The sequence below is a fragment of the Oncorhynchus clarkii genome, chromosome 20 (genome assembly GCF_045791955.1).
Source record: "Oncorhynchus clarkii lewisi isolate Uvic-CL-2024 chromosome 20, UVic_Ocla_1.0, whole genome shotgun sequence".
NCBI classification, from domain to species: Eukaryota; Metazoa; Chordata; class Actinopteri; order Salmoniformes; family Salmonidae; genus Oncorhynchus; species Oncorhynchus clarkii.
The window spans coordinates 5,237,164-5,262,141 of NC_092166.1; the positions used below are offsets into that span (position 1 = coordinate 5,237,164).

General features: G+C 45.5%; 1 protein-coding gene across 1 annotated transcript in view; it reads right to left on the minus strand.

Annotated features, from left to right (window-relative positions):
* Positions 1-24,978, minus strand: part of LOC139375800 (collagen alpha-1(XI) chain-like) — a 212,842-nt gene that overhangs the window by 71,703 nt on the left and 116,161 nt on the right. The window contains exons 21-31 of the mRNA XM_071117670.1: positions 19,155-19,208; positions 18,867-18,911; positions 16,002-16,055; positions 15,176-15,220; positions 14,221-14,274; positions 13,750-13,794; positions 13,227-13,280; positions 12,961-13,005; positions 9,872-10,033; positions 9,717-9,770; positions 4,858-4,911 (exon numbers count right to left, since the gene is read on the minus strand). Coding sequence (XP_070973771.1) covers positions 4,858-4,911; positions 9,717-9,770; positions 9,872-10,033; positions 12,961-13,005; positions 13,227-13,280; positions 13,750-13,794; positions 14,221-14,274; positions 15,176-15,220; positions 16,002-16,055; positions 18,867-18,911; positions 19,155-19,208 — 666 coding nt within the window. The remainder of the gene's footprint in view (positions 1-4,857; positions 4,912-9,716; positions 9,771-9,871; positions 10,034-12,960; positions 13,006-13,226; positions 13,281-13,749; positions 13,795-14,220; positions 14,275-15,175; positions 15,221-16,001; positions 16,056-18,866; positions 18,912-19,154; positions 19,209-24,978) is intronic.

Sequence of the window (24,978 nt, forward strand, 5' to 3'; positions counted from 1 at the left end):
CCCACATTACTCAGAGGCACTTGACAGCCTGACCTGCCTGTCAACTCGTGACGATATTGGCTCCTGAGGTGTCTAGGGCGCTGTGTCCCAAATGGCACCCGATTCCCTACGTAGTACAGTACTATACTGTAGCACACTCAAATGTAGTGCCCTATATAGGGAATAGGGTGCTAATTAGGACACAAGCTAGGATGTCCACCCTTCACTCTTCACTCTTCGTCTGTTTGAGAGGGAAGGAGCTTGTTTCAGCATTTCTCTTTCCCTCTCTTACTTCCTTCAATGCCTCTCTCTCCTCCATCCCCCTCCAGTTCCCCACCTCACCCTCCACCCCTCCCCTTCCTAGCCTCACCCTCCACCCCTCCCCTTCACCATCTCACCCTCCACCCATCCCCTTCCCAGCCTCACCCTCCACCCCTCCCCTTCCTAGCCTCACCCTCCACCCCTCCCCTTCACCATCTCACCCTCCACCAATCCCCTTCCCAGCCTCACCCTCCATCCCCCCACTCTCCTACCTCACCCTCCACCCCTCCCCTTCCCAGCCTCACCCTCCACCCATCCCCTTCCCAGCCTCACCCTCCATCCCCCCACTCTCCTACCTCACCCTCCACCCCTCCCCTTCCCAGCCTCACCCTCCACACCTCCCCTTCCCAGCCTCACCCTCCACCCATCCCTTTCCCAGCCTCACCCTCCACCCCTCCCCTTCCTCACCATCCCCTTCCCAGCCTCACCCTCCACACCTCCCCTTCCTCACCCTCCCCTTCCCAGCCTCACCCTCCACCCCTCCCCTTCCCAGCCTCACCCTCCATTTTGACAGTAGTTATTGTCTCTACTGTCCTAGTTTACTTTACTTTGGCTCAGCGGTCTAAGACACTGAGTGGCTCAGCGGTCTAAGACACAGAGTGACTGAGCGGACTAAGACACAGAGTGACTCAGCGGACTAAGACACTGAGTGGCTCAGCGGTCTAAGACACTGAGTGACTCAGCGGTCTAAGACACTGAGTGGCTCAGCGGTCTAAGACACTGAGTGGCTCAGCGGTCTAAGACACTGAGTGGCTCAGCGGTCTAAGACACTGAGTGGCTCAGCGGTCTAAGACACTGAGTGACTCAGCGGTCTAAGACACTGAGTGGCTCAGCGGTGTAAGACACAGAGTGACTCAGCGGTCTAAGACACAGAGTGACTCAGTGGTCTAATATACTGAGTGACTCAGCGGTCTAATATACTGAGTGACTCAGCGGTCTAATACACTGAGTGACTCAGCGGTCTAATATACTGAGTGACTCAGCGGTCTAATACACTGAGTGACTCAGCGGTCTAATATACTGAGTGACTCAGCGGTCTAATACACTGAGTGACTCAGCGGTCTAATACACTGAGTGACTCAGCGGTCTAATACACTGAGTGACTCAGCGGTCTAATACACTGAGTGACTCAGCGGTCTAATATACTGAGTGACTCAGCGGTCTAATACACTGAGTGACTCAGCGGTCTAAGACACAGAGTGACTCAGCGGTCTAAGACACAGAGTGACTCAGACACTGAGTGGCTCAGCGGTCTAAGACACTGAGTGACTCAGCGGTCTAATATACTGAGTGGCTCAGCGGTCTAAGACACTGAGTGACTCAGCGGTCTAAGACACTGAGTGGCTCAGCGGTGTAAGACACAGAGTGACTCAGCGGTCTAAGACACAGAGTGACTCAGCGGTCTAATACACAGAGTGACTCAGCGGTCTAATACACTGAGTGGCTCAGCGGTCTAAGACACTGAGTGGCTCAGCGGTCTAAGACACTGAGTGACTCAGCGGTCTAATACACTGAGTGGCTCAGCGGTCTAAGACGCTGAGTGGCTCAGCGGTCTAATACACTGAGTGACTCAGCGGTCTAATATACTGAGTGACTCAGCGGTCTAAGACACAGAGTGACTCAGCGGTCTAATATACTGAGTGACTCAGCGGTCTAAGACACTGAGTGACTCAGCGGTCTAAGACACTGAGTGGCTCAGCGGTCTAAGACACTGAGTGGCTCAGCGGTCTAAGACACAGAGTGACTCAGCGGTCTAAGACACAGAGTGACTCAGCGGTCTAATACACAGAGTGACTCAGCGGTCTAATACACTGAGTGGCTCAGCGGTCTAAGACACTGAGTGGCTCAGCGGTCTAAGACACTGAGTGGCTCAGCGGTCTAAGACACTGAGTGGCTCAGCGGTCTAAGACACTGAGTGACTCAGCGGTCTAATACACTGAGTGACTCAGCGGTCTAAGACACTGAGTGACTCAGCGGTCTAAGACACTGAGTGGCTCAGCGGTCTAAGACACTGAGTGACTCAGCGGTCTAATACACTGAGTGGCTCAGCCGTCTAAGACGCTGAGTGGCTCAGCGGTCAAATATACTGAGTGACTCAGCGGTCTAATATACTGAGTGACTCAGCGGTCTAAGACACAGAGTGACTCAGCGGTCTAATACACTGAGTGACTCAGCGGTCTAATACACTGAGTGACTCAGCGGTCTAATACACTGAGTGACTCAGCGGTCTAATACACTGAGTGACTCAGCGGTCTAATATACTGAGTGACTCAGCGGTCTAATACACTGAGTGACTCAGCGGTCTAAGACACAGAGTGACTCAGCGGTCTAAGACACAGAGTGACTCAGACACTGAGTGGCTCAGCGGTCTAAGACACTGAGTGACTCAGCGGTCTAATATACTGAGTGGCTCAGCGGTCTAAGACACTGAGTGACTCAGCGGTCTAAGACACTGAGTGGCTCAGCGGTGTAAGACACAGAGTGACTCAGCGGTCTAAGACACAGAGTGACTCAGCGGTCTAATACACAGAGTGACTCAGCGGTCTAATACACTGAGTGGCTCAGCGGTCTAAGACACTGAGTGACTCAGCGGTCTAATATACTGAGTGACTCAGCGGTCTAAGACACAGAGTGACTCAGCGGTCTAATATACTGAGTGACTCAGCGGTCTAAGACACTGAGTGACTCAGCGGTCTAAGACACTGAGTGGCTCAGCGGTCTAAGACACTGAGTGGCTCAGCGGTCTAAGACACAGAGTGACTCAGCGGTCTAAGACACAGAGTGACTCAGCGGTCTAATACACAGAGTGACTCAGCGGTCTAATACACTGAGTGGCTCAGCGGTCTAAGACACTGAGTGGCTCAGCGGTCTAAGACACTGAGTGGCTCAGCGGTCTAAGACACTGAGTGGCTCAGCGGTCTAAGACACTGAGTGACTCAGCGGTCTAATACACTGAGTGACTCAGCGGTCTAAGACACTGAGTGACTCAGCGGTCTAAGACACTGAGTGGCTCAGCGGTCTAAGACACTGAGTGACTCAGCGGTCTAATACACTGAGTGGCTCAGCCGTCTAAGACGCTGAGTGGCTCAGCGGTCAAATATACTGAGTGACTCAGCGGTCTAATATACTGAGTGACTCAGCGGTCTAAGACACAGAGTGACTCAGCGGTCTAATATACTGAGTGACTCAGCGGTCTAATACACATAGTGACTCAGCGGTCTAAGACGCAGAGTGACTCAGCGGTCTAATACACTGAGTGACTCAGCGGTCTAAGACACAGAGTGACTCAGCGTTCTAAGACACAGAGTGACTCAGCGGTCTAAGACACTGAGTGGCTCAGCGGTCTAAGACACAGAGTGACTCAGCGGTCTAAGACACTGAGTGACTCAGCGGTCTAATATACTGAGTGACTCAGCGGTCTAAGACACTGAGTGGCTCAGCGGTCTAAGACACAGAGTGACTCAGCGGTCTAATATACTGAGTGACTCAGCGGTCTAATATACTGAGTGACTCAGCGGTCTAATACACTGAGTGACTCAGCGGTCTAATACACTGAGTGACTCAGCGGTCTAAGACGCAGAGTGACTCAGCGGTCTAATATACTGAGTGACTCAGCGGTCTAATACACTGAGTGACTCAGCGGTCTAATACACTGAGTGACTCAGCGGTCTAATACAGAGTGACTCAGCGGTCTAATACACTGAGTGACTCAGCGGTCTAATATACTGAGTGACTCAGCGGTCTAAGACACAGAGTGACTCAGCGGTCTAAGACACAGAGTGACTCAGCGGTCTAAGACACAGAGTGACTCAACGGTCTAAGACACAGAGTGACTCAGCGGTCTAAGACACAGAGTGACTCAGCGGTCTAAGACACAGAGTGACTCAGCGGTCTAATACACTGAGTGACTCAGCGGTCTAAGACACAGTGACTCAGCGGTCTAATACACTGAGTGGCTCAGCGGTCTAAGACACTGAGTGACTCAGCGGTCTAAGACACAGAGTGACTCAGCGGTCTAAGACACAGAGTGACTCAGCGGTCTAAGACACAGAGTGACTCAGCGGTCTAAGACACAGAGTGACTCAGCGGTCTAAGACACAGAGTGACTCAGCGGTCTAAGACACTGAGTGACTCAGCGGTCTAAAACACAGAGTACATCAGCGGTCTAAGACACAGAGTGACTCCTGCGGTCTAAGACACAGAGTGACTCAGCGGTCTAAGACACTGAGTGACTCAGCGGTCTAAGACACTGAGTGACTCAGCGGTCTAATACACTGAGTGACTCAGCGGTCTTGGCTCTTCGCTCTCTAACGTCTCCTTGTGGCGGGTTCGGTTGTCAGTTGAATGGTGTTTCCTGGCTTCCAGGTTTAGCCGGCGGGGGTTAAGAAGCGCGGCTTGGCAGGTCATGTTTCGGAGGACGCATGACTTGACCTTTGCCTCTCCCGAGCTCGTTGGGGAGTTGTAGTGATGAGACAAGATTGTAATCATGAAAAAAAGGGGGGGTAATAATAATTGAAAAGAAGATATTAAGTAATGTAGTGATCTAAAGAGCCTCACCCTTCCTCCTTTTTCTCCGTTGGAGCCGGGGAATCCAGGGAAGCCATTGGAGCCCTGTGAAACGGACAGAGAGATTGTTAGAGAGTTGAAGAGCTGATAAGAAGAGATGCTCTACTGTAGCCTCTGCCCTTTCTATCCAAGTCCCAAGAGAGAATATTTGATTTGATTTATTAGGATCCTATTTAGCCGACGCAAATGGTAACAGCTAGTCTTACTGGGGTCCTACAAATAACGAAGAAGACATTACAGAGAAAAGACGCTTGACATACATTAGAAAACATTAACATGTATCTATCAGTTACACACACATGTCAGTACATACACACCACAACATGTAGGTCACATGTCAGTACATACACACAACAACAAGTAGGTCACATGTCAGTACATACACACCACAACATGTAGGTCACATGTCAGTACATACACACAACAACAAGTAGGTCACATGTCAGTACATACACACCACAACATGTAGGTCACATGTCAGTACATACACACAACAAGTAGGTCACATGTCAGTACATACACACAACAAGTAGGTCACATGTCAGTACATACACACAACAAGTAGGTCACATGTCAGTACATACACACCACAACAAGTAGGTCACATGTCAGTACATACACACAACAAGTAGGTCACATGTCAGTACATACACACAACAAGTAGGTCACATGTCAGTACATACACACCACAAAAAGTAGGTCACATGTCAGTACATACACACCACAACAAGTAGGTCACATGGGGGAGAGGCGTTGTTCCGTGATGCTACTTTATCTGTTGTTTGAAACCAGGTTTGCTGTTCCCTTGCGTTATATGAGATGGCTCCTGGCTCTGTGTAATACTATACGTTTCCTTGAATTTGTTCTGGACCTGGGGACTGTGAAAAGACCCCTGGTGGCATGTCTGGTGGGATAAGTGTGTGTGTCAGAGCCGTGTGTAAGTTGACTATGCAAACAATTTGGGATTTTCAACGCATTCATGTTTCTTATAAAAAGAAGTGATGCAGTCAGTCTCTCCTCAACTCTTACCCAAGAGAGACTGGGCATGCATAGTATTTATATCAGCCCTCTGATTACAATGAAGAGCAAAACGTGTCGCTCTGTTCTGGACCAGCTGCAGCTTAACTAGCTCTTTCCTTGCAGCACTGGACTACACGACTGGACAATAATCAAGGTAAGACAAAACTAGAGGCAGGACGTGCTTTTTGGAGTGTGGAGTCAAACATTTTTTTTTAAAGACAGACAGACCTCTCCCCATCTTTACAACCATTGAATCTATATGTTTTGACAATGACAGTCTATAATCTAAGATAACAACAAGTTATTTAGTCTCTTCAACTTGTTCAACAGCCACACCATTAATTACCAGATTCAGCAGAGGTCTAGAGTTTAGGGAATATGTTGTACCAAATACAATGCTCTTACTTTTAGAGATGTTCAGTTTATTGGCCACCCATGCCAAAACTGTCTCCAACTCTTTGTTAAGGGTTTCAGTGACTTCATTAGCTGTGTTTGCTGATGCGTATATGGTTGAATCATCAGCATACATGGACACACAGGCTTTGTTTAATGCCAGTGGAAGGTCATTGGTAAAATTAGAAAAGAGTAGAGGGCCTAGAGAGCTGCCCTGTGGTACACCACACTTTACATGAAAACCCTCTGAGTTCTATTAGATAGACGGCTCTGAATCCACGATATGGCCGAAGGTTGAAAAGCCGTTAGAAATATGTTTTTTCAACAACAGGTTATGGTCAGTAATATCAAAAGGCTGTACAATATTCTTATTATCAATTTCTTTCAACCAATCATCAGTCATTTGTCTCAGTGCAGTACATGTTGAGTGCCCTTCTCTATAAGAATGCTGAATGTCTGTTGTTAATTTGTTCACAGAGAAATAGCATTGTATTTGATGAAACACAATTTTGTTAAGAGCTGGCAGCAAGCTGATAGGTCTGCTGTTGGAACCAGTAAAGGCCACTTTACCACTCTTGAGTATCGGAATTACTTTGGCTTCCCTCCAAGGCCTGAGGAGGACAAAGACTTTCCTCTAGACTCAGATTAAAGATCTGACAGATAGGAGTGGCTATAGAGTCAGCTACCATCCTCAGTAGCTTTCCTTCTAAGTTGTCAATGTCATGAGGTTTGTCATCATTGATGAACAACATAAAGGGACACATGGGAATCATGGTAAAAGAGCCGAAGAAGGAATCCAGAGGATCTTACCAATGAAGCTTCCCTTCAAGAAGCATTGACAATACAGACAAAGTAAGAAACAACGTTAGAGTTGATGTGCTCCATTGCACACATAGCAAAGTGTCTACTTTAAATGGCAGAAGTGTTTACGTATGTGTATGCTCTCTCATACAGAATGTCTACGTCCATCTGTCTGCCTGTGTATTCTCTCTCGTACAGAATGTCTACGTCCATCTGTCTGCCTGTGTATGCTCTCTCATACAGAATGTCCATCTGTCTGCCTGTGTATGCTCTCTCATACAGAATGTATACGTCCATCTGTCTGCCTGTGTATGCTCTCTCATACAGAATGTGTACGTCCATCTGTCTGCCTGTGTATGCTCTCTCATACAGAATGTATACGTCCATCTGTCTGCCTGTGTATGCTCTCTCATACAGAATGTGTACGTCCATCTGTCTGCCTGTGTATGCTCTCTCATACAGAATGTGTACGTCCATCTGTCTGCCTGTGTATGCTCTCTCGTACAGAATGTGTACGTCCATCTGTCTGCCTGTGTATGCTCTCTCATACAGAATGTCCATCTGTCTGCCTGTGTATGCTCTCTCATACAGAATGTGTACGTCCATCTGTCTGCCTGTGTATGCTCTCTCGCACAGAATGTGTACGTCCATCTGTCTGCCTGTGTATGCTCTCTCATACAGAATGTGTACGTCCATCTGTCTGCCTGTGTATGCTCTCTCATACAGAATGTGTACGTCCATCTGTCTGCCTGTGTATGCTCTCTCATACAGAATGTGTACGTCCATCTGTCTGCCTGTGTATGCTCTCTCATACAGAATGTGTACGTCCATCTGTCTGCCTGTGTATGCTCTCTCATACAGAATGTGTACGTCCATCTGTCTGCCTGTGTATGCTCTCTCGTACAGAATGTGTACGTCCATCTGTCTGCCTGTGTATGCTCTCTCGTACAGAATGTGTACGTCCATCTGTCTGCCTGTGTATGCTCTCTCGTACAGAATGTGTACGTCCATCTGTCTGCCTGTGTATGCTCTCTCGTACAGAATGTGTACGTCCATCTGTCTGCCTGTGTATGCTCTCTCGTACAGAATGTGTACGTCCATCTGTCTGCCTGTGTATGCTCTCTCATACAGAATGTCCATCTGTCTGCCTGTGTATGCTCTCTCATACAGAATGTGTACGTCCATCTGTCTGCCTGTGTATGCTCTCTCGTACAGAATGTGTACGTCCATCTGTCTGCCTGTGTATGCTCTCTCGCACAGAATGTGTACGTCCATCTGTCTGCCTGTGTATGCTCTCTCATACAGAATGTGTACGTCCATCTGTCTGCCTGTGTATGCTCTCTCATACAGAATGTGTACGTCCATCTGTCTGCCTGTGTATGCTCTCTCGTACAGAATGTGTACGTCCATCTGTCTGCCTGTGTATGCTCTCTCGTACAGAATGTGTACGTCCATCTGTCTGCCTGTGTATGCTCTCTCATACAGAATGTGTACGTCCATCTGTCTGCCTGTGTATGCTCACTCATACAGAATGTGTACGTCCATCTGTCTGCCTGTGTATGTGTAGACTAAACCCATTCCTTCAGACAGCATGAAAAACAGTGGAACGTGGAGAGAGAGACAGTGAAAGGGATCTCTGTGGCTTAACTGTTTTCTTTACTGGTAAACTGAATGATTAGGAGTGAAGAGGAGAGGATGAGAGGAGTAGAGGAGAGGAGGAGGAAGAGGAGGAGAGGAGAGGATGAGAGGAGTAGAGGAGAGGAGTAGAGGATGAGAGGAGTAGAGGAGAGGAGGAGGAAGAGGAGGAGAGGAGAGGATGAGAGGAGTAGAGGAGAGGAGTAGAGGATGAGAGGAGTAGAGGAGAGGAGTAGAGGAGATGATGAGAGGAGTAGAGGAGATGATGAGAGGAGGAGTAAGAGGAGTAGAGGAGAGGAGAGGATGAGAGGAGTAGAGGAGAGGAGGAGGAAGAGGAGGAGTGGAGTAGAGGAGAGGAGGAGGAAGAGGAGGAGAGCACTGTAATATCACTGTAACATCACTGTAATATCACTGTAACATCACTGTAATATCACTCTAATATCACTGTAACATCACTGTAACATCACTGTAATGCCACTGTAACATCACTGTAATATCACTGTAACATCACTGTAACATCACTGTAACATCACTGTAATGCCACTATAACATCACTGTAATATCACTGTAATGCCACTGTAACATCACTGTAACATCACTGTAATGCCACTGTAACATCACTGTAATATCACTGTAATATCACTGTAACATCACTGTAATGCCACTGTAATATCACTGTAATATCACTGTAACATCACTGTAATGCCACTGTAATATCACTGTAGCATCACTGTAGCATCACTGTAATATCACTGTAACATCACAGTAACATCACTGTAACATCACTGTAATATCACTGTAATATCACTGTAACATCATGCTGTGATACGTACACATACTACTGATCATAAAGGACCAGTTCAGTCAAAAACGTGATTTGACCTGTGTTTTATATATATTTCAGTCACATGTAGAGCGAGATTGGTGGTAGAGTCAGTAACACACAGAGAGATAAACGAACACACAGATACCATAGTCAGTTTTGCGCTGTTATCACATACCTTAGGTCCTTGTCTTCCTGGGTAGCCGGGTAACCCGGGGACACCAAGTTTACCCTAAACAACAACAACAACAACAACAAATAAGGTTACAATAGCAGACTGGCCTGTAAAAACTCATCAAGATAGTGACGATAGTGACATAGAGGTATCAGTACCTTCTCTCCAGCAGACCCGATGGGGCCTGCCTCTCCGTTGGGGCCGGATCGACCTTTGGGTCCCTCAGGTCCGTCTTCACCTCTGGCTCCTAGGACACCGAGCTCTCCCTTGTCTCCCTTGATGCCCATGTCTCCTTTGAAACCTGGAAAACCGTCCTCTCCCTGAAACACAGAAGAAAATCTTCAATATATCTATATTTTTTTTTTTAAACGGGCAAGATAAGTTCAAAGGGTCACTTTAAATTGTAATAAAAAATAAAAAAAAACACTATTTAAAATAAAGTATCACATCATACATAAATAGCTGTATTAAATATACTGTACATCTTTTCTGTGTTGATTTCACATGAGCAGCAAGGCATAAATGGCTTCCAAAGTAAACTTGAATGATAGATGTGGACATCTAGTGGTAATTTGATGAAATTGCAGTCACTGAATATAGAGATGTAGTGCCATCTGGTGGTCAGACCTCAGAATGCAATTTGCCAGTGTTGACATTAGAGGCTCTTGGACACAGGATTTCCCAAACTTGGTCTTCAGGACCCCAAGGGGGTGCACGTTTTTATTTTGTCCTAACACTACACAGCTGATTCAAAGCTTGATGATTAGTTGACTGTGTGTTAGGGGTCTCAAGAGGTGAGTTCGGGAAAACCCTGCTCTATCATTTCACACTTCCCATCTTACCTGGGGTCTACTGTAGTCGTCACTTACTGCAACCCAGCAGTGGAGATATCAAGATATCCTTCTACAGCATGTATGTAAGCATTTGTTCACCTCTAACTTTGTTATAAGCCTTTTTGGGGCATTACGTTGAAAACAGCAGACCCAAAATAGAAAGGTCGTTTTTTGTTTTTTAAAAGGAAATCTTATGGTTTTGCTCCCGCGTCTAAACATAGCTGGGTTCATCAGCCCTTCAATCGACCAATGAGCTGGGTTCATCAGCCCTTCAATCGACCAATGAGCTGGGTTCATCAGCCCTTCAATCGACCAATGAGCTGGGTTCATCAGCCCTTCAATCGACCAATGAGCTGGGTTCATCAGCCCTTCAATCGACCAATGAGCTGGGTTCATCAGCCCTTCAATCGACCAATGAGCTGGGTTCACCAGCCCTTCAATCGACCAATGAGCTGGGTTCATCAGCCCTTCAATCGACCAATGAGCTGGGTTCATCAGCCCTTCAATCGACCAATGAGCTGGGTTCATCAGCCCTTCAATCGACCAATGAGCTCGGTTCATCAGCCCTTCAATCGAACAATGAGCTGGGTTCATCAGCCCTACAATCGACCAATGAGCTGGGTTCATCAGCCTTTTTTCCTGACTCAACAGGAAAATCGACCAATGAGGCAGATAAACAAGCTGAAAAACGTTTATAAGTTTAGAGCAGCCGGCGATAACAACAGCAGCCCATCAATCTACTTTTACATTTGCTACTGTTACCTGTTCGACTTTGGCGTTACGCTAACGCTAGTTAACATTGGCTGGCAAAAAAATAAATAAAAAAAATAAAAAAAAAATAAACGACCTCTAACTTCAGTCACACTGCGTGCAGAGACATTAAAACGGCCTCTAACTTCAGTCACACTGCATGCAGAGACATTAAAACGGCCTCTAACTTCAGTCACACTGCGTGCAGAGACATTAAAACGGCCTCTAACTTCAGTCACACTGCGTGCAGAGACATTAAAACGGCCTCTAACTTCAGTCACACTGCGTGCAGAGACATTAAAACGGCCTCTAACTTCAGTCACACTGCATGCAGAGACATTAAAACGGCCTCTAACTTCAGTCACACTGCGTGCAGAGACATTAAAACGGCCTCTAACTTCAGTCACACTGCGTGCAGAGACATTAAAACGGCCTCTAACTTCAGTCACACTGCATGCAGAGACATTAAAACGGCCTCTAACTTCAGTCACACTGCATGCAGAGACCTTAAAACGGCCTCTAACTTCAGTCACACTGCATGCAGAGACATTAAAACGGCCTCTAACTTCAGTCACACTGCATGCAGAGACATTAAAACGGCCTCTAACTTCAGTCACACTGCGTGCAGAGACATTAAAACGGCCTCTAACTTCAGTCACACTGCGTGCAGAGACATTAAAACGGCCTCTAACTTCAGTCACACTGCATGCAGAGACATTAAAACGGCCTCTAACTTCAGTCACACTGCATGCAGAGACCTTAAAACGGCCTCTAACTTCAGTCACACTGCATGCAGAGACATTAAAACGGCCTCTAACTTCAGTCACACTGCATGCAGAGACATTAAAACGGCCTCTAACTTCAGTCACACTGCATGCAGAGACATTAAAACGGCCTCTAACTTCAGTCACACTGCATGCAGAGACATTAAAACGGCCTCTAACTTCAGTCACACTGCATGCAGAGACATTAAAACGGCCTCTAACTTCAGTCACACTGCGTGCAGAGACATTCAAACGGTATCTACAACAAGTTCATCTGACTCTAGGTATGTAGCACAAAGTCTTCAATGCCAGAATCTTTCAATATACCTTTTTCATGTTTGACACACCCCATTGCTACTTAATTGTTTTATTTTACCAGGTACCTTGTCTGAGAACACGTTCTCATTTACAGCAACGACCTGGGGAATTTACAGGGGAGAGGAGGGGGATGAATGAGCCAATTGTAAGCTGGGGATGACAGTTTGGGGATGACAGTTCGAGTGCCAGATAGGGAATTTAGCCAGGACACCGGGGTTAACACCCCTACTCTTACTATGAGGGCCATGGGATCTTTAATGACCTCAGAGAGTCAGGACACCCGTTAAACATCCCATTTGAAAGACTGCACCCTACACAGTGTCACTGCCCTGGGGCATTGGAATATTATTTTTAGTCCAGAGGACAGAGTGCCTCCTACTGGCCCTCCAACACCACTTCCAGCAGCATCTGGTCTCCCATCCAGAGACCGACCTGGACCGACCCTGCTTAGCTTCAGAAGGAAGCCAGCACTGGTTAAGCTTAAGATTATGATGTTGGGGCAATCTGATCCTAGATCTGCGGTTGAGAACCACTTTCTACCTCTAACACAAAATACGAGGCGGACATATTGTTGTTGTTCACCTTTTCTCCGCCACCACCTTTCAGACCTCTGACACCCTCGGCACCCTGTAGGAGGAAGCAGAAGACGAATACGAGGATTCACGAATATATAATTTACCAATGCAGAGTTGACTACTGCTGTTGCATTGTTGTGGTGGGTGTTTGTGTACTACTTATGAATTCAATCAATCAATACATTCATTAATTAACCAATCAATCAATTCATAAATCATGTAAATATCAATTTAACGGTAAGGTCAAAGGGTGTGACCCTTGAAGGTCGTTACCTTGACACCTCGTGAGCCAGGGTAGCCAATAGAACCCTGAGGACCAGGGTGACCCTACGAGAAAAAAAACGAGACAAAAACAGTGTGGTTAGTTGGTGATCTAGATCAGGTAAGGTATGAATGGTAAGGTATGAATGGTAAGGTATTAATGGTAAGGTATTAATGGTAAGGTATGAATGGTAAGGTATGAATGGTAAGGTATTAATGGTAAGGTATGAATGGTAAGGTATTAATGGTAAGGTATTAATGGTAAGGTATGAATGGTAAGGTATGAATGGTAAGGTATTAATGGTAAGGTATTAATGGTAAGGTATTAATGGTAAGGTATGAATGGTAAGGTATTCATGGTAAGGTATTAATGGTAAGGTATTAATGGTAAGGTATTAATGGTAAGGTATTAATGGTAAGGTATTAATGGTAAGGTATTAATGGTAAGGTATTCATGGTAAGGTATTCATGGTAAGGTATTAATGGTAAGGTATTAATGGTAAGGTATGAATCTAATAAATTAAATCAGACTTACGACGCCTCCTTTAAGTCCTGGAGGACCCTCCTTCCCTGGGTGACCCTGGAAGAAACATTGGGGTCAGATAACTATATGATATGGCATTATTAACATACTCCTAGACTAAAACTATAGTAAAACTACTACTGTAGTTCTACTTCAACTATATGATATGGCATTATTTACTATATGATATCTACTATACTGGTAATACATATACACATATATATATATATATATACATACACTGTATTTTAGACTCGCGTCAGGGACAATTTTAGCATTTTAGCTAACCCTAACCCTTTTCCTAACCTTAACCTAATTCTCCTAGCCTTCTGCATATGTTCTCCTAGCCTGCTACGAAACATCACTTCTGCTAGTCAAAACCGGCAGGCCTGCTCTGAGAACAGTTTCCACTAATGTGATACACCTAGTCTGTGCCTAACAGGAAGTTGATTGTTTTTAACAGGAAGTGGTAATAAGACTCACGGGAGGACCATCGGCACCACCCAGACCTGCCAATCCCTGACGACCTGACGGTCCCTAGATGGAGAGAGATATATACAGAGAGAGGATAGAGAGCAAGAGAAAGAGAGAGAGAGAGAGAGAGAAAGAGAGAGAGAAAGAAAGAGCGAGAGAAAGAGAGAGAGGGACCCAACCACACACACAATTAGACTCAACCAAATCATGAGAAAACAAAAAGATAATTGCTTGACACATTGGAAAGAATTAACAAAAAAAAACAGAGCAAACTAGAATGCTATTTGGCCCTAAACAGAGAGTACACAGTGGCAGAATACCTGACCACTGTGACTGACCCAAACTTAAGAAAAGCTTTGACTATGTACAGACTCAGTGAGCATAGCCTTGCTATTGAGAAAGGCCGCCGTAGGCAGACATGGCCCTCAAGAGAAGACAGGCTATGTGCACAAAATGGTCAACCAGTGAACCATGTTTATTTATTTCCCCCTTTGTACTTTACCCATTTGCACATTGTTTATTTACATAATATTTAAAATGTCTTTATTCTCTTGTAACTTCTGTGACTGTAATGTTTACTGTTCATTTGAATTGTTTATTTCACTTTTGTTTATTATCGACATCACTTGCTTTGGTAGTGTTAACATATGTTTCCCAAGCCAATAAAGCCCCTTGAATTGACCGGGAGAGAGAGAGAGAGAGAGAGAGAGAGAGAGAGAGAGAGAGAGAGAGAGAGAGAGAGAGAGAGAGGGAGAGAGAGAGGAGAGAGAGGAGAGAGAGGGAGAGAGAGGGAGAGAGGGCCTATGGTTTTAAAACCAATGAGTCTGTTGAATCACTTATATGGTCAGACTGAGAAATCCATCTAAAAACAACACAGAAGGGTCTCTCTCAGACACACACACACACACACACACACACACACACACACACACACACACACACACACACACACACACACACTTACCTTTTCACCAGGCGGTCCGATTGGACCTTGAGGACCAACAAGACCCTAGAAGAAATAATATCGACCAGTAATGTTAAACAGCAGTCCAGGTGTACGGCACAAATTGAACACTATTCCCTGTGTAGTGCACTACATTTTGACCAGAGCCCTATAAGTAGTGCACTATAAAAGGCATTAGGTTACCATTTGGTACGTATCTCTGTCCTCTCATTCACTATCAGTTACAGTCATATACTAGATGAAGGTGACCTGTCCTTGACGTGGGAAGATGCAGAATTTAAATGAAAAACAGTTCCTCGTTCAGAAATAAACAGTTATTCTATCTCGATGGCCGTTCCGGGTGGCCCTGTGCTGTACTGTCCACGCTCTGAGCATCCACAGGTGTGCTATAATCTCTGAACACAAGCGGACTCCAATAATGTCTCAATGATTTCAACACCGTAATATCGGAGCCTTCTGTTTTGTGTTAGACATAATTCCAGAATCAATGATCCTCTGTGTAGCTGTCAACTGGACAGTGGAATTGATTTAACTCTGTAAATCTAAACAAGATGTGTCATTTTGAAGGTAATGAAAAGAGCAGCTCTTCCTCTAACAGTCTATAGAAAGAGAGAGAGACAGAGACAGAGAAAGAGAGAGAGAGAGAGAGAGAGAGAGAGAGAGAGAGAGCGCGAGACACAGACAGAGACAGAGACAGAGACAGAGAGAGAGAAAGAGAGAGAGAGAGAGAGAAAGAGAGAGAGAGAGAGAGAGAGAGAGAGAGAGAGAGAGAGAGAGAGAGAGAAAGAAATACATGCACCACTAACAGTCTGCTGTTGTTACTTACTTGTGGTCCAGGGATGCCCTGTTGACCGGCAGGCCCTGACTCTCCTTGTATGCCCTGAATGGTAGAGAGAGAGAGACTAGATCAGATTGTCTGTAGTCAACAGTCAACCTGAGTAGAACGGAGAGAGACTACCGTAGATCAGAATACTGTATTTCAGAAACTACCGTAGATCAGAATACTGTATATCAGAGACTACCGTAGATCAGAATACTGTAGATCAGAGACTACCGTAGATCCGAATACTGTATTTCAGAAACTACTGTAGATCAGAGACTACTACAGATCAGAGACTACTGTAGATCAGATTGTAGATCAGAGACTACTGTAGATCAGAATACTGTAGTTCAGAGACTACTGTAGATCAGAATACTGTAGTTTAGAGACTACTGTAGATCAGAATACTGTAGTTCAGAGACTACTGTAGATCAGAATACTGTAGTTCAGAGACTACTGTAGATCAGAATACTGTAGTTCAGAGACTACTGTAGATCAGATTGTAGAACAGATTGTAGATCAGAGACTATTATATTTCAGAAACTACTGTATTTCAGAAACTACTGTAGACCAGATGTTGTACAGTAAACTTGGCCTACTGATAATGTTTGTGTACTTTGAATGAATGCAAAACTCTGTTTAAGTAGTCTACACTATAGTTTACGTAGCCTACACTACAGTTTAAGTAGCCTAGACTACAGTTTAAGTAGTCTAGACTACAGTTGAAGTAGCCTAGACTAGAGTTTAAGTAGCCTACACTACAGTTTAAGTAGCCTAGACTACAGTTTAAGTAGTCTAGACTATAGTTGAAGTAGCCTAGACTAGAGTTTAAGTAGCCTAGACTATAGTTTAAGTAGTCTAGACTATAGTTGAAGTAGCCTAGACTACAGTTTAAGTAGTCTAGACTATAGTTGAAGTAGCCTAGACTAGAGTTTAAGTAGCCTAGACTACAGTTTAAGTAGCCTAGACTAGAGTTTAAGTAGCCTAGACTACAGTTGAAGTAGTCTACACAAACAGTTTAAGTAGCCTAGACTAGAGTTTAAGTAGCCTAGACTACAGTTTAAGTAGCCTAGACTACAGTTTAAGTAGTCTAGACTATAGTTGAAGTAGCCTAGACTATAGTTTAAGTAGTCTAGACTATAGTTGAAGTAGCCTAGACTACAGTTTAAGTAGTCTAGACTATAGTTGAAGTAGCCTAGACTAGAGTTTAAGTAGCCTAGACTACAGTTTAAGTAGCCTAGACTAGAGTTTAAGTAGCCTAGACTACAGTTGAAGTAGTCTACACAAACAGTTTAAGTAGCCTAGACTAGAGTTTAAGTAGCCTAGACTACAGTTTAAGTAGCCTAGACTAGAGTTTAAGTAGCCTAGACTACAGTTTAAGTAGCCTAGACTAGAGTTTAAGTAGCCTAGACTACAGTTTAAGTAGCCTAGACTACAGTTTAAGTAGCCTAGACTAGAGTTTAAGTAGCCTAGACTACAGTTTAAGTAGCCTAGACTAGAGTTTAAGTAGCCTAGACTACAGTTTAAGTAGCCTAGACTACAGTTTAAGTAGCCTAGACTATAGTTTAAGTAGCCTAGACTAGAGTTTAAGTAGCCTAGACTAGAGTTTAAGTAGCCTACACTACAGTTGAAGTAGTCTACACAAACAGTTTAAGTAGCCTAGACTAGAGTTTAAGTAGCCTAGACTAGAGTTTAAGTAGCCTAGACTAGAGTTTAAGTAGCCTAGACTACAGTTTAAGTAGCCTAGACTAGAGTTTAAGTAGCCTAGACTAGAGTTTAAGTAGCTTAGACTAGAGTTTAAGTAGCCTAGACTGCAGTTTAAGTAGCCTAGACTATACATGAACAAACTGTTGTTATGCCCTCCCCCTGGGCAACTTCCCGATACCAGCTCTGATGAAGTGGATCGAAGACATTATCCGCTTTGACTGTTTGGATTGTGAACTCGGGAATTGTGAGAAAAAAAACAACAACATTGAATATAGAGCTTCAGACAGACAGGAAATGTTTTAACAATAACAGAGCTGCCTGGAACTGTGTGTTAGTCATATCCTTGTTGAGACTATGCTGCCCCGTTCAACAAGACACAAGTCTACACAGAGGGAAGGAGGCCTTTGAGATGGTTGAGGATGTTGGTGGGGCGTGTTGTACTGTTGTTTGTTAAAGGCCCATGATTGTCCTGTGTTTTATATATAATTACACACTATGAGGTTGTAACAATACTGTGAAATTGTGAAAATGACCGTCTGCCTAGTTAGGGTTGTGTGTAGTAATATATAATGACCGTCTTCCTGGTTAGGGCTGTGTGTAGTGATGTGTGTAGTGATGTATAATGACCGTCTTCCTGGTTAGGGCTGTGTGTAGTGATGTATAATGACCGTCTTCCTGGTTAGGGCTGTGTGTAGTGATGTATAATGACCGTCTTCCTGGTTAGGGCTGTGTGTAGTGATGTGTGTAGTGATGTATAATGACCGTCTGCCTGGTTAGGGCTGTGTGTAGTGATGTATAATGACCGTCTTCCTGGTTAGGGCTGTGTGTAGTGATGTATAATGACCGTCTGCCTGGTTAGGGCTGTGTGTAGTGATGTATAATGACCGTCTGCCTGGTTAGGGCTGTGTGTAGTGATGTATAATGACCGTCTTCCTGGTTAGGGCTGTGTGTAGTGATGTATAATGACCGTCTTCCTGGTTAGGGCTGTGTGTAGTGATGTATAATGACCGTCTTCCTGGTTAGGGCTGTGTGTAGTGATGTATAATGACCGTCTTCCTGGTTAGGGATGTGTGTAGTAATATATTATGACCGTCTTCCTGGTTAGGGCTGTGTGTAGTGATGTGTGTAGTGATGTATAATGAATAATCAGATACACTTTCTCACCTGGTTTCCTTTGGGACCAGCTTGGCCGTCCAGCCCAGCAAGACCCTGTGAACATATTTAAGACACGCTTAGTTTTAACAGCTTTAGCAGCATTGCAGTAGTATTGCAGTAGTATTGCAGTAGCATTGCAGTAGTATTGCAGTAGTATTGCAGTAGCATTACAGTAGTATTGCAGTAGTATTGCAGTAGCATTGCAGTAGTATTGCGGTAGCATTGCAGTAGTATTGCAGTAGTATTGCAGTAGCATTGCAGTAGTAGTGCAGTATTGTAGAGGTACTGTATACATACACGCTGTCCACCAGTCCCAGGGGATCCTCTAGGACCAAGCAACCCTCTAGGACCCTGTAAAACAGAAACATGTACAGGTCAGAAACATAAACCACATATAAACATTACAATTCGTGTTGTTGTTGTTCGAGGGTGATTTTGCAACTACGGGGACTTTGGCATTGTTGAAAAAAATACATATGAAATACTTTTTTTCATTTTGTCAGGAACCATTAACTGGTAATGACTGTAAACCATTTTATATTCAACAATACACATTTCCCCCCAAACACTTTCTCCAGACGTTTTCCTATTTCTTTTGATCCATATACAGTGGGGCAAAAAAGTATTTAGTCAGCCACAAATTGTGCAAGTTCTCCCACTTAAAAAAAAATCCAGAAAATCACATTGTAGGATTTTTTATGAATTTATTTGCAAATGATGGTGGAAAATAAGTATTTGGTCAATAACAAAAGTTTATCTCAATACTTTGTTATATACCCTTTGTTGGCAATGACAGAGGTCAAACGTTTTCTGTAAGTCTTCACAAGGTTTTCACACACTGTTGCTGGTATTTTGGCCCATTCCTCCATGCAGATCTCCTCTAGAGCAGTGATGTTTTGGGGCTGTTGCTGGGCAACACGGACTTTCAACTCCATCCAAAGATTTTCTATGGGGTTGAGATCTGGAGACTGACTAGGCCACTCCAGGACATTGAAATGCTTCTTACGAAACCACTCCTTCGTTGCCCGGGCGGTGTGTTTGGGATCATTGTCATGCTGAAAGACTAAGCCACATTTCATCTTCAATGCCCTTGCTGATGGAAGGAGGTTTTCACTCAAAATCTCACGATACATGGCCCCATTCATTCTTTCCTTTACACAAATTAGTCGTCCTGGTCCCTTTGCAGAAAAACAGCCCCAAAGCATGATGTTTCCACCCCCATGCTTCACAATAGGTATGGTGTTCTTTGGATGCAACTCAGCATTCTTTGTCCTCCAAACACGACGAGTTGAGTTTTTACCAAAAAGTTATATTTTGGTTTCATCTGACCATATGACATTCTCCCAATCTTCTTCTGGATCATCCAAATGCTCTCTAGCAAACTTCAGACGGGCCTGGACATGTACTGGCTTAAGCAGGGGGACACGTCTGGCACTGCATGATTTGAGTCCCTGGCGGCGTAGTGTGTTACTGATGGTAGGCTGTGTTACTTTGGTCCCAGCTCTCTGCAGGTCATTCACTAGGTCCCCCATGTGGTCCTGGGATTTTTGCTCACCGTTCTTGTGATCATTTTGACCCCATGGGGTGAGATCTTGCGTGGAGCCCCAGATCTAGGGAGATTATCAGTGGTTTTGTATGTCTTCCATTTCCTAATAATTGCTCCCACAGTTGATTTCTTCAAACCAAGCTGCTTACCTATTGCAGATTCAGTCCTCCCAGCCTGGTGCAGGTCTACAATTTTGTTTCTGGTGTCCTTTGACAGCTCTTTGGTCTTGGCCATAGTGGAGTTTGGAGTGTGACTGTTTGAGGTTGTGGACATGTCTTTTATACTGATAACAAGTTCAAAGAGGTGCCATTAATACAGGTAACAAGTGGAGGACAGAGGAGCCTCTTAAAGAAGAAGTTTCAGGTCTGTGTGAGCCAGAAATCTTGCTTGTTTGTAGGTGACCAAATACTTATTTTTCACCATAATTTGCAAATAAATTTGCAAATAAATTCATTCGCTCAGATGTGCACCGAGGCCTCCCACTCCTCTTTCTATTCTGGTTAGAGCCAGTTTGCGCTGTTCTGTGAAGGGAGTAGCACACAGCGTTGTACGAGATCTTCAGTTTCTTGACAATTTCTCGCATGGAATAACCTTCATTAGACTGATGAGTTTCAGAAGAAAGGTATTTGTTTCTGGCCATTTTGAGCCTGTAATCGAACCCACAAATGCTGATGCTCCAGATACTCAACTAGTCCAAAGAAGGACCGTTTTATTGATTTTTTAATCGGGACAACAGTTTTCAGCTGTGCTAACATAATTACAAAAGGGTTTTCTAATGATCAATTAGCCTTTTAAAATGATAAACTTGGATTAGCTAACACAACGTGCCATTGGAATACAGGAGTGATGGTTGCTGATAATGGGCCTCTGTATGCCTATGTAGATATTCCATAAAAAATGAGCCGTTTCCAGCTACAATAGTCATTTACAACATTAACAATGTCTACACTGTATTTCTGATCAATTTTATGTTATTTTAATGGACAGAACATGTGCTTTTCTTTAAAAAACAAGGACATTCCTTAGTGACCTCAAACTTTTGAACTGTAGCGTACATTGCAGGCCTCTTTTTTTGCTAACTTAAGTGGAGCCAGCAGCTCTTAAATACCAGCTGAGCCATCAGCTCTTAAATACCAGCTGAGCCAGCAGCTCTTAAATACCAGCTGAGCCATCAGCTCTTAAATACCAGCTCAGCCATCAGCTCTTAAATACCAGCTGAGCCAGCAGCTCTTAAATACCAGCTGAGCCAGCAGCTCTTAAATACCAGCTGAGCCAGCAGCTCTTAAATACCAGCTGAGCCATCAGCTCTTAAATACCAGCTGAGCCAGCAGCTCTTAAATACCAGCTGAGCCAGCAGCTCTTAAATACCAGCTGAGCCAGCAGCTCTTAAATACCAGCTGAGCCAGCAGCTCTTAAATACCAGCTGAGCCAGCAGCTCTTAAATACCAGCTGAGCCAGCAGCTCTTAAATACCAGCTGAGCCAGCAGCTCTTAAATACCAGCTGAGCCAGCAGCTCTTAAATACCAGCTGAGCCAGAAGCTCTTAAATACCAGCTGAGCCAGAAGCTCTTAAATACCAGCTGAGCCATCAGCTCTTAAATACCAGCTGAGCCAGAAGCTCTTAAATACCAGCTGAGCCAGAAGCTCTTAAATACCAGCTGAGCCAGCAGCTCTTAAATACCAGCTGAGCCAGCAGCTCTTAAATACCAGCTGAGCCAGCAGCTCTTAAATACCAGCTGAGCCAGAAGCTCTTAAATACCAGCTGAGCCAGAAGCTCTTAAATACCAGCTGGGCCACCTCATTGTTAACTTACAGAGACACCAGTCTCAGGGATGGTTAACTCCGGAAATCTCTTCAGTCGCCCCTGAGTTAGGTTAATCTGCTTTTATTTTTTTTGCACCTCACTTGTGGAACGATCGTCAAGGCTCTCTAAAGTTGGATGAATTGGTGCCCTCTTTTTTTTTTTAAGTAAACAAATGAATAATAAAACATGAAATGTTTTCTCATAAATCAACCCCCAGGGGAACACAATAAAGACCGTAGTTGCAGAATCACCAGTGGTGGTAGCAGAATGTACAGTGTCCACTGAAGCCTAGCTGAGAAATAGCAACACTGACCTCATGTGGCCATTATGGTAACTACAAGTACTTAACTGCTCACTGATCTGTATTTACTGCAGTCTTTTGTCTTTTGGACATTTGTACAATAAATAGGACAGAGAAAATTGGACCGTACAGACCAAACATTGAGGATATCTTTCTATGGTTCATATGAGGCCAGCCAGGAGGAGAATGAAGTTATCTCTCATGGGTAAAGTGAGAAAAGCTGCTTCTCAAGCTATATATCTCCTGTTTCTTATTTTCATTCCTATATATTTCCTGTGAGGGGCTATTAGATACTCCAACTCTGTCTGTCTCACACATCTCACCAAGGGAAACATTACTAATGCGATGGACAAGGCAGGAAGGAATGCCATTATGAGTCTTCAGGAGGGTAAGGAGAGGAGAAGTGGACAGAGGTAGGGAGAGGAGGGAAGTAGGGAGAGGTAGGGAGAAGAAGGAAGTAGGGGAGAGGTAGGGAGAGGAGGGAAGTAGGGAGAGGTAGAGAGAGGTAGGGAGAGGAGGGAAGTAGGGGAGAGGTAGGGAGAGGAGGGAAGTGGACAGAGGTAGGGAGAGGAGGGAAGTAGGGGAGAGGTAGGGAAGTAGGGGAGAGGTAGGGAGAGGAGGGAAGTAGGGGAGAGGTAGGGAGAGGAGGGAAGTAGGGGAGAGGAGGGAGAGGAGGGAAGTAGGGGAGAGGTAGTGAGAGGTAGGGAGAGGAGGGAAATAGGGAGAGGTAGGGAGAGGAGGGAAGTAGGGGAGAGGTAGGGAAGTAGGGGAGAGGTAGGGAGAGGAGGGAAGTAGGGGAGAGGAGGGAGAGGAGGGAAGTAGGGGAGAGGTAGGGAGAGGTAGGGAGAGGAGGGAAGTAGGGGAGAGGTAGGGAAGTGGGGGAGGGAAAGGAGAGGAGAAGTAGTGAGTGGTAGGGAGAGGAGGGAAGTAGGGGAGGGAGAGGAGGGAAGTAGGGGAGAGGTAGGGAGAAGAGGGAAGTAGGGGAGGGAGAGGAGGGAAGTAGGGGAGAGGTAGGGAGAGGAGGGAAGTAGGGGAGGGAGAGGAGAAGTGGGGAGAGGAGAAGTGGGGAGAGGTAGGGAGAGGAGGGAAGTAGGGGAGGGAGGGGAGGGAAGTAGGGGAGGGAGAGGAGGGAAGTAGGGGAGGGAGAGGAGAGAAGAAGTGGTGAGAGGTAGGGAGAGGAGGGAAGTGGGGAGAGGAGGGAAGTAGGGGAGGGAGAGGAGAAGTGGGGAGAGGTAGGGAGAGGAGGGAATTAGGGAGAGGTAGGGAAAGGAGGGAAGTGGGGAGGGAGATGAGGGAAGTAGGGGAGGGAAAGGAGAAGTGGTGAGAGGTAGGGAGAGGAGGGAAGTAGGGAGAGGTAGGGAGAGGAGGGAAGTGGGGAGGGAGAGGAGGGAAGTAGGGGAGGGAACGGAGAGGAGAAGTGGTGAGAGGTAGGGAGAGGAGGGAAGTAGGGGAGGGAAAGGAGAAGTGGTGAGAGGTAGGGAGAGGAGGGAAGTGGGTAGGGAAAGGAGAAGTGGTGAGAGGTAGGGAGAGGAGGGAAGTAGGGGAGGGAGAGGAGAAGTTGGGAGAGGTAGGGAGAGGAGGGAAGTAGGGAGAGGGAAAGGAGGGAAGTAGGGGAGGGAGAGGAGGGAAGTGGGGGAAGGAAAGGAGAGGTAGGGAGAGGAGGGAAGTGGGGAAGGGAAAGGAGGGAAGTAGGGGAGAGAGAGGAGAGGAGGGAAGTAGGGAAGGGAGAGGAGGGAAGTAGGGGAGGGAGAGGAGAGAAGAGGAGAGGAGAAGTGGTGAGAGGTAGGGAGAGGAGGGAAGTGGGGAGAGGTAGGGAGAGGAGGGAAGTGGGGAGAGTTAGGGAGAGTAGAGGAGAGGATGGAAGTGGGGGAGGGAGAGGAGAAGTTGGGAGAGGTAGGGAGAGGTAGGGAGAGGAGGGAAGTGGGGAGGGAGAGGAGAGAAGTGGGGGAGGGAAAGGAGAAGTGATGAGAGGTAGGGAGAGGAGGTAAGTGGGGAGAAGTAGGGAGAGGAGGGAAGGAGGGGAGGGAAAGGAGAGAAGAGGAGAGGAGAAGTGGTGAGAGATAGCTTTGTCAATGTGAAAATCTGTTTCCCATCCCAATAAAGCCCCTTAAATTGATATTGAAATTAAATTGAATTGATAAGGAGGGAAGAAAGGGAGGGGATGAAGGGTTTGGGAGAGGAGAAGTGGGGAGAAGTAGGGAGAGGAAGGAGGGGAGAGATGAGGAGGGAAGGAGAAATGTGTAGAAGATGATTGGGGAAAAGAAGGTTGGGAGGAAAGTGCAAAGAGAGAAGGGTCTTCTGTTTAAGTAATTGATGTAATGGGCATAGAGGGGAAGTGGGCAGGTAAGAAGTGTGTGTGTGTGTGTTTTGGATTATGTGTGTGTCGGGGTGAAGGAGACTGAGGCGTTTAGGTGATGTCATCTTCAACCTCTGGGCCACTATTTTCCTTGCACCTCTGCAAGTCTGTCTGA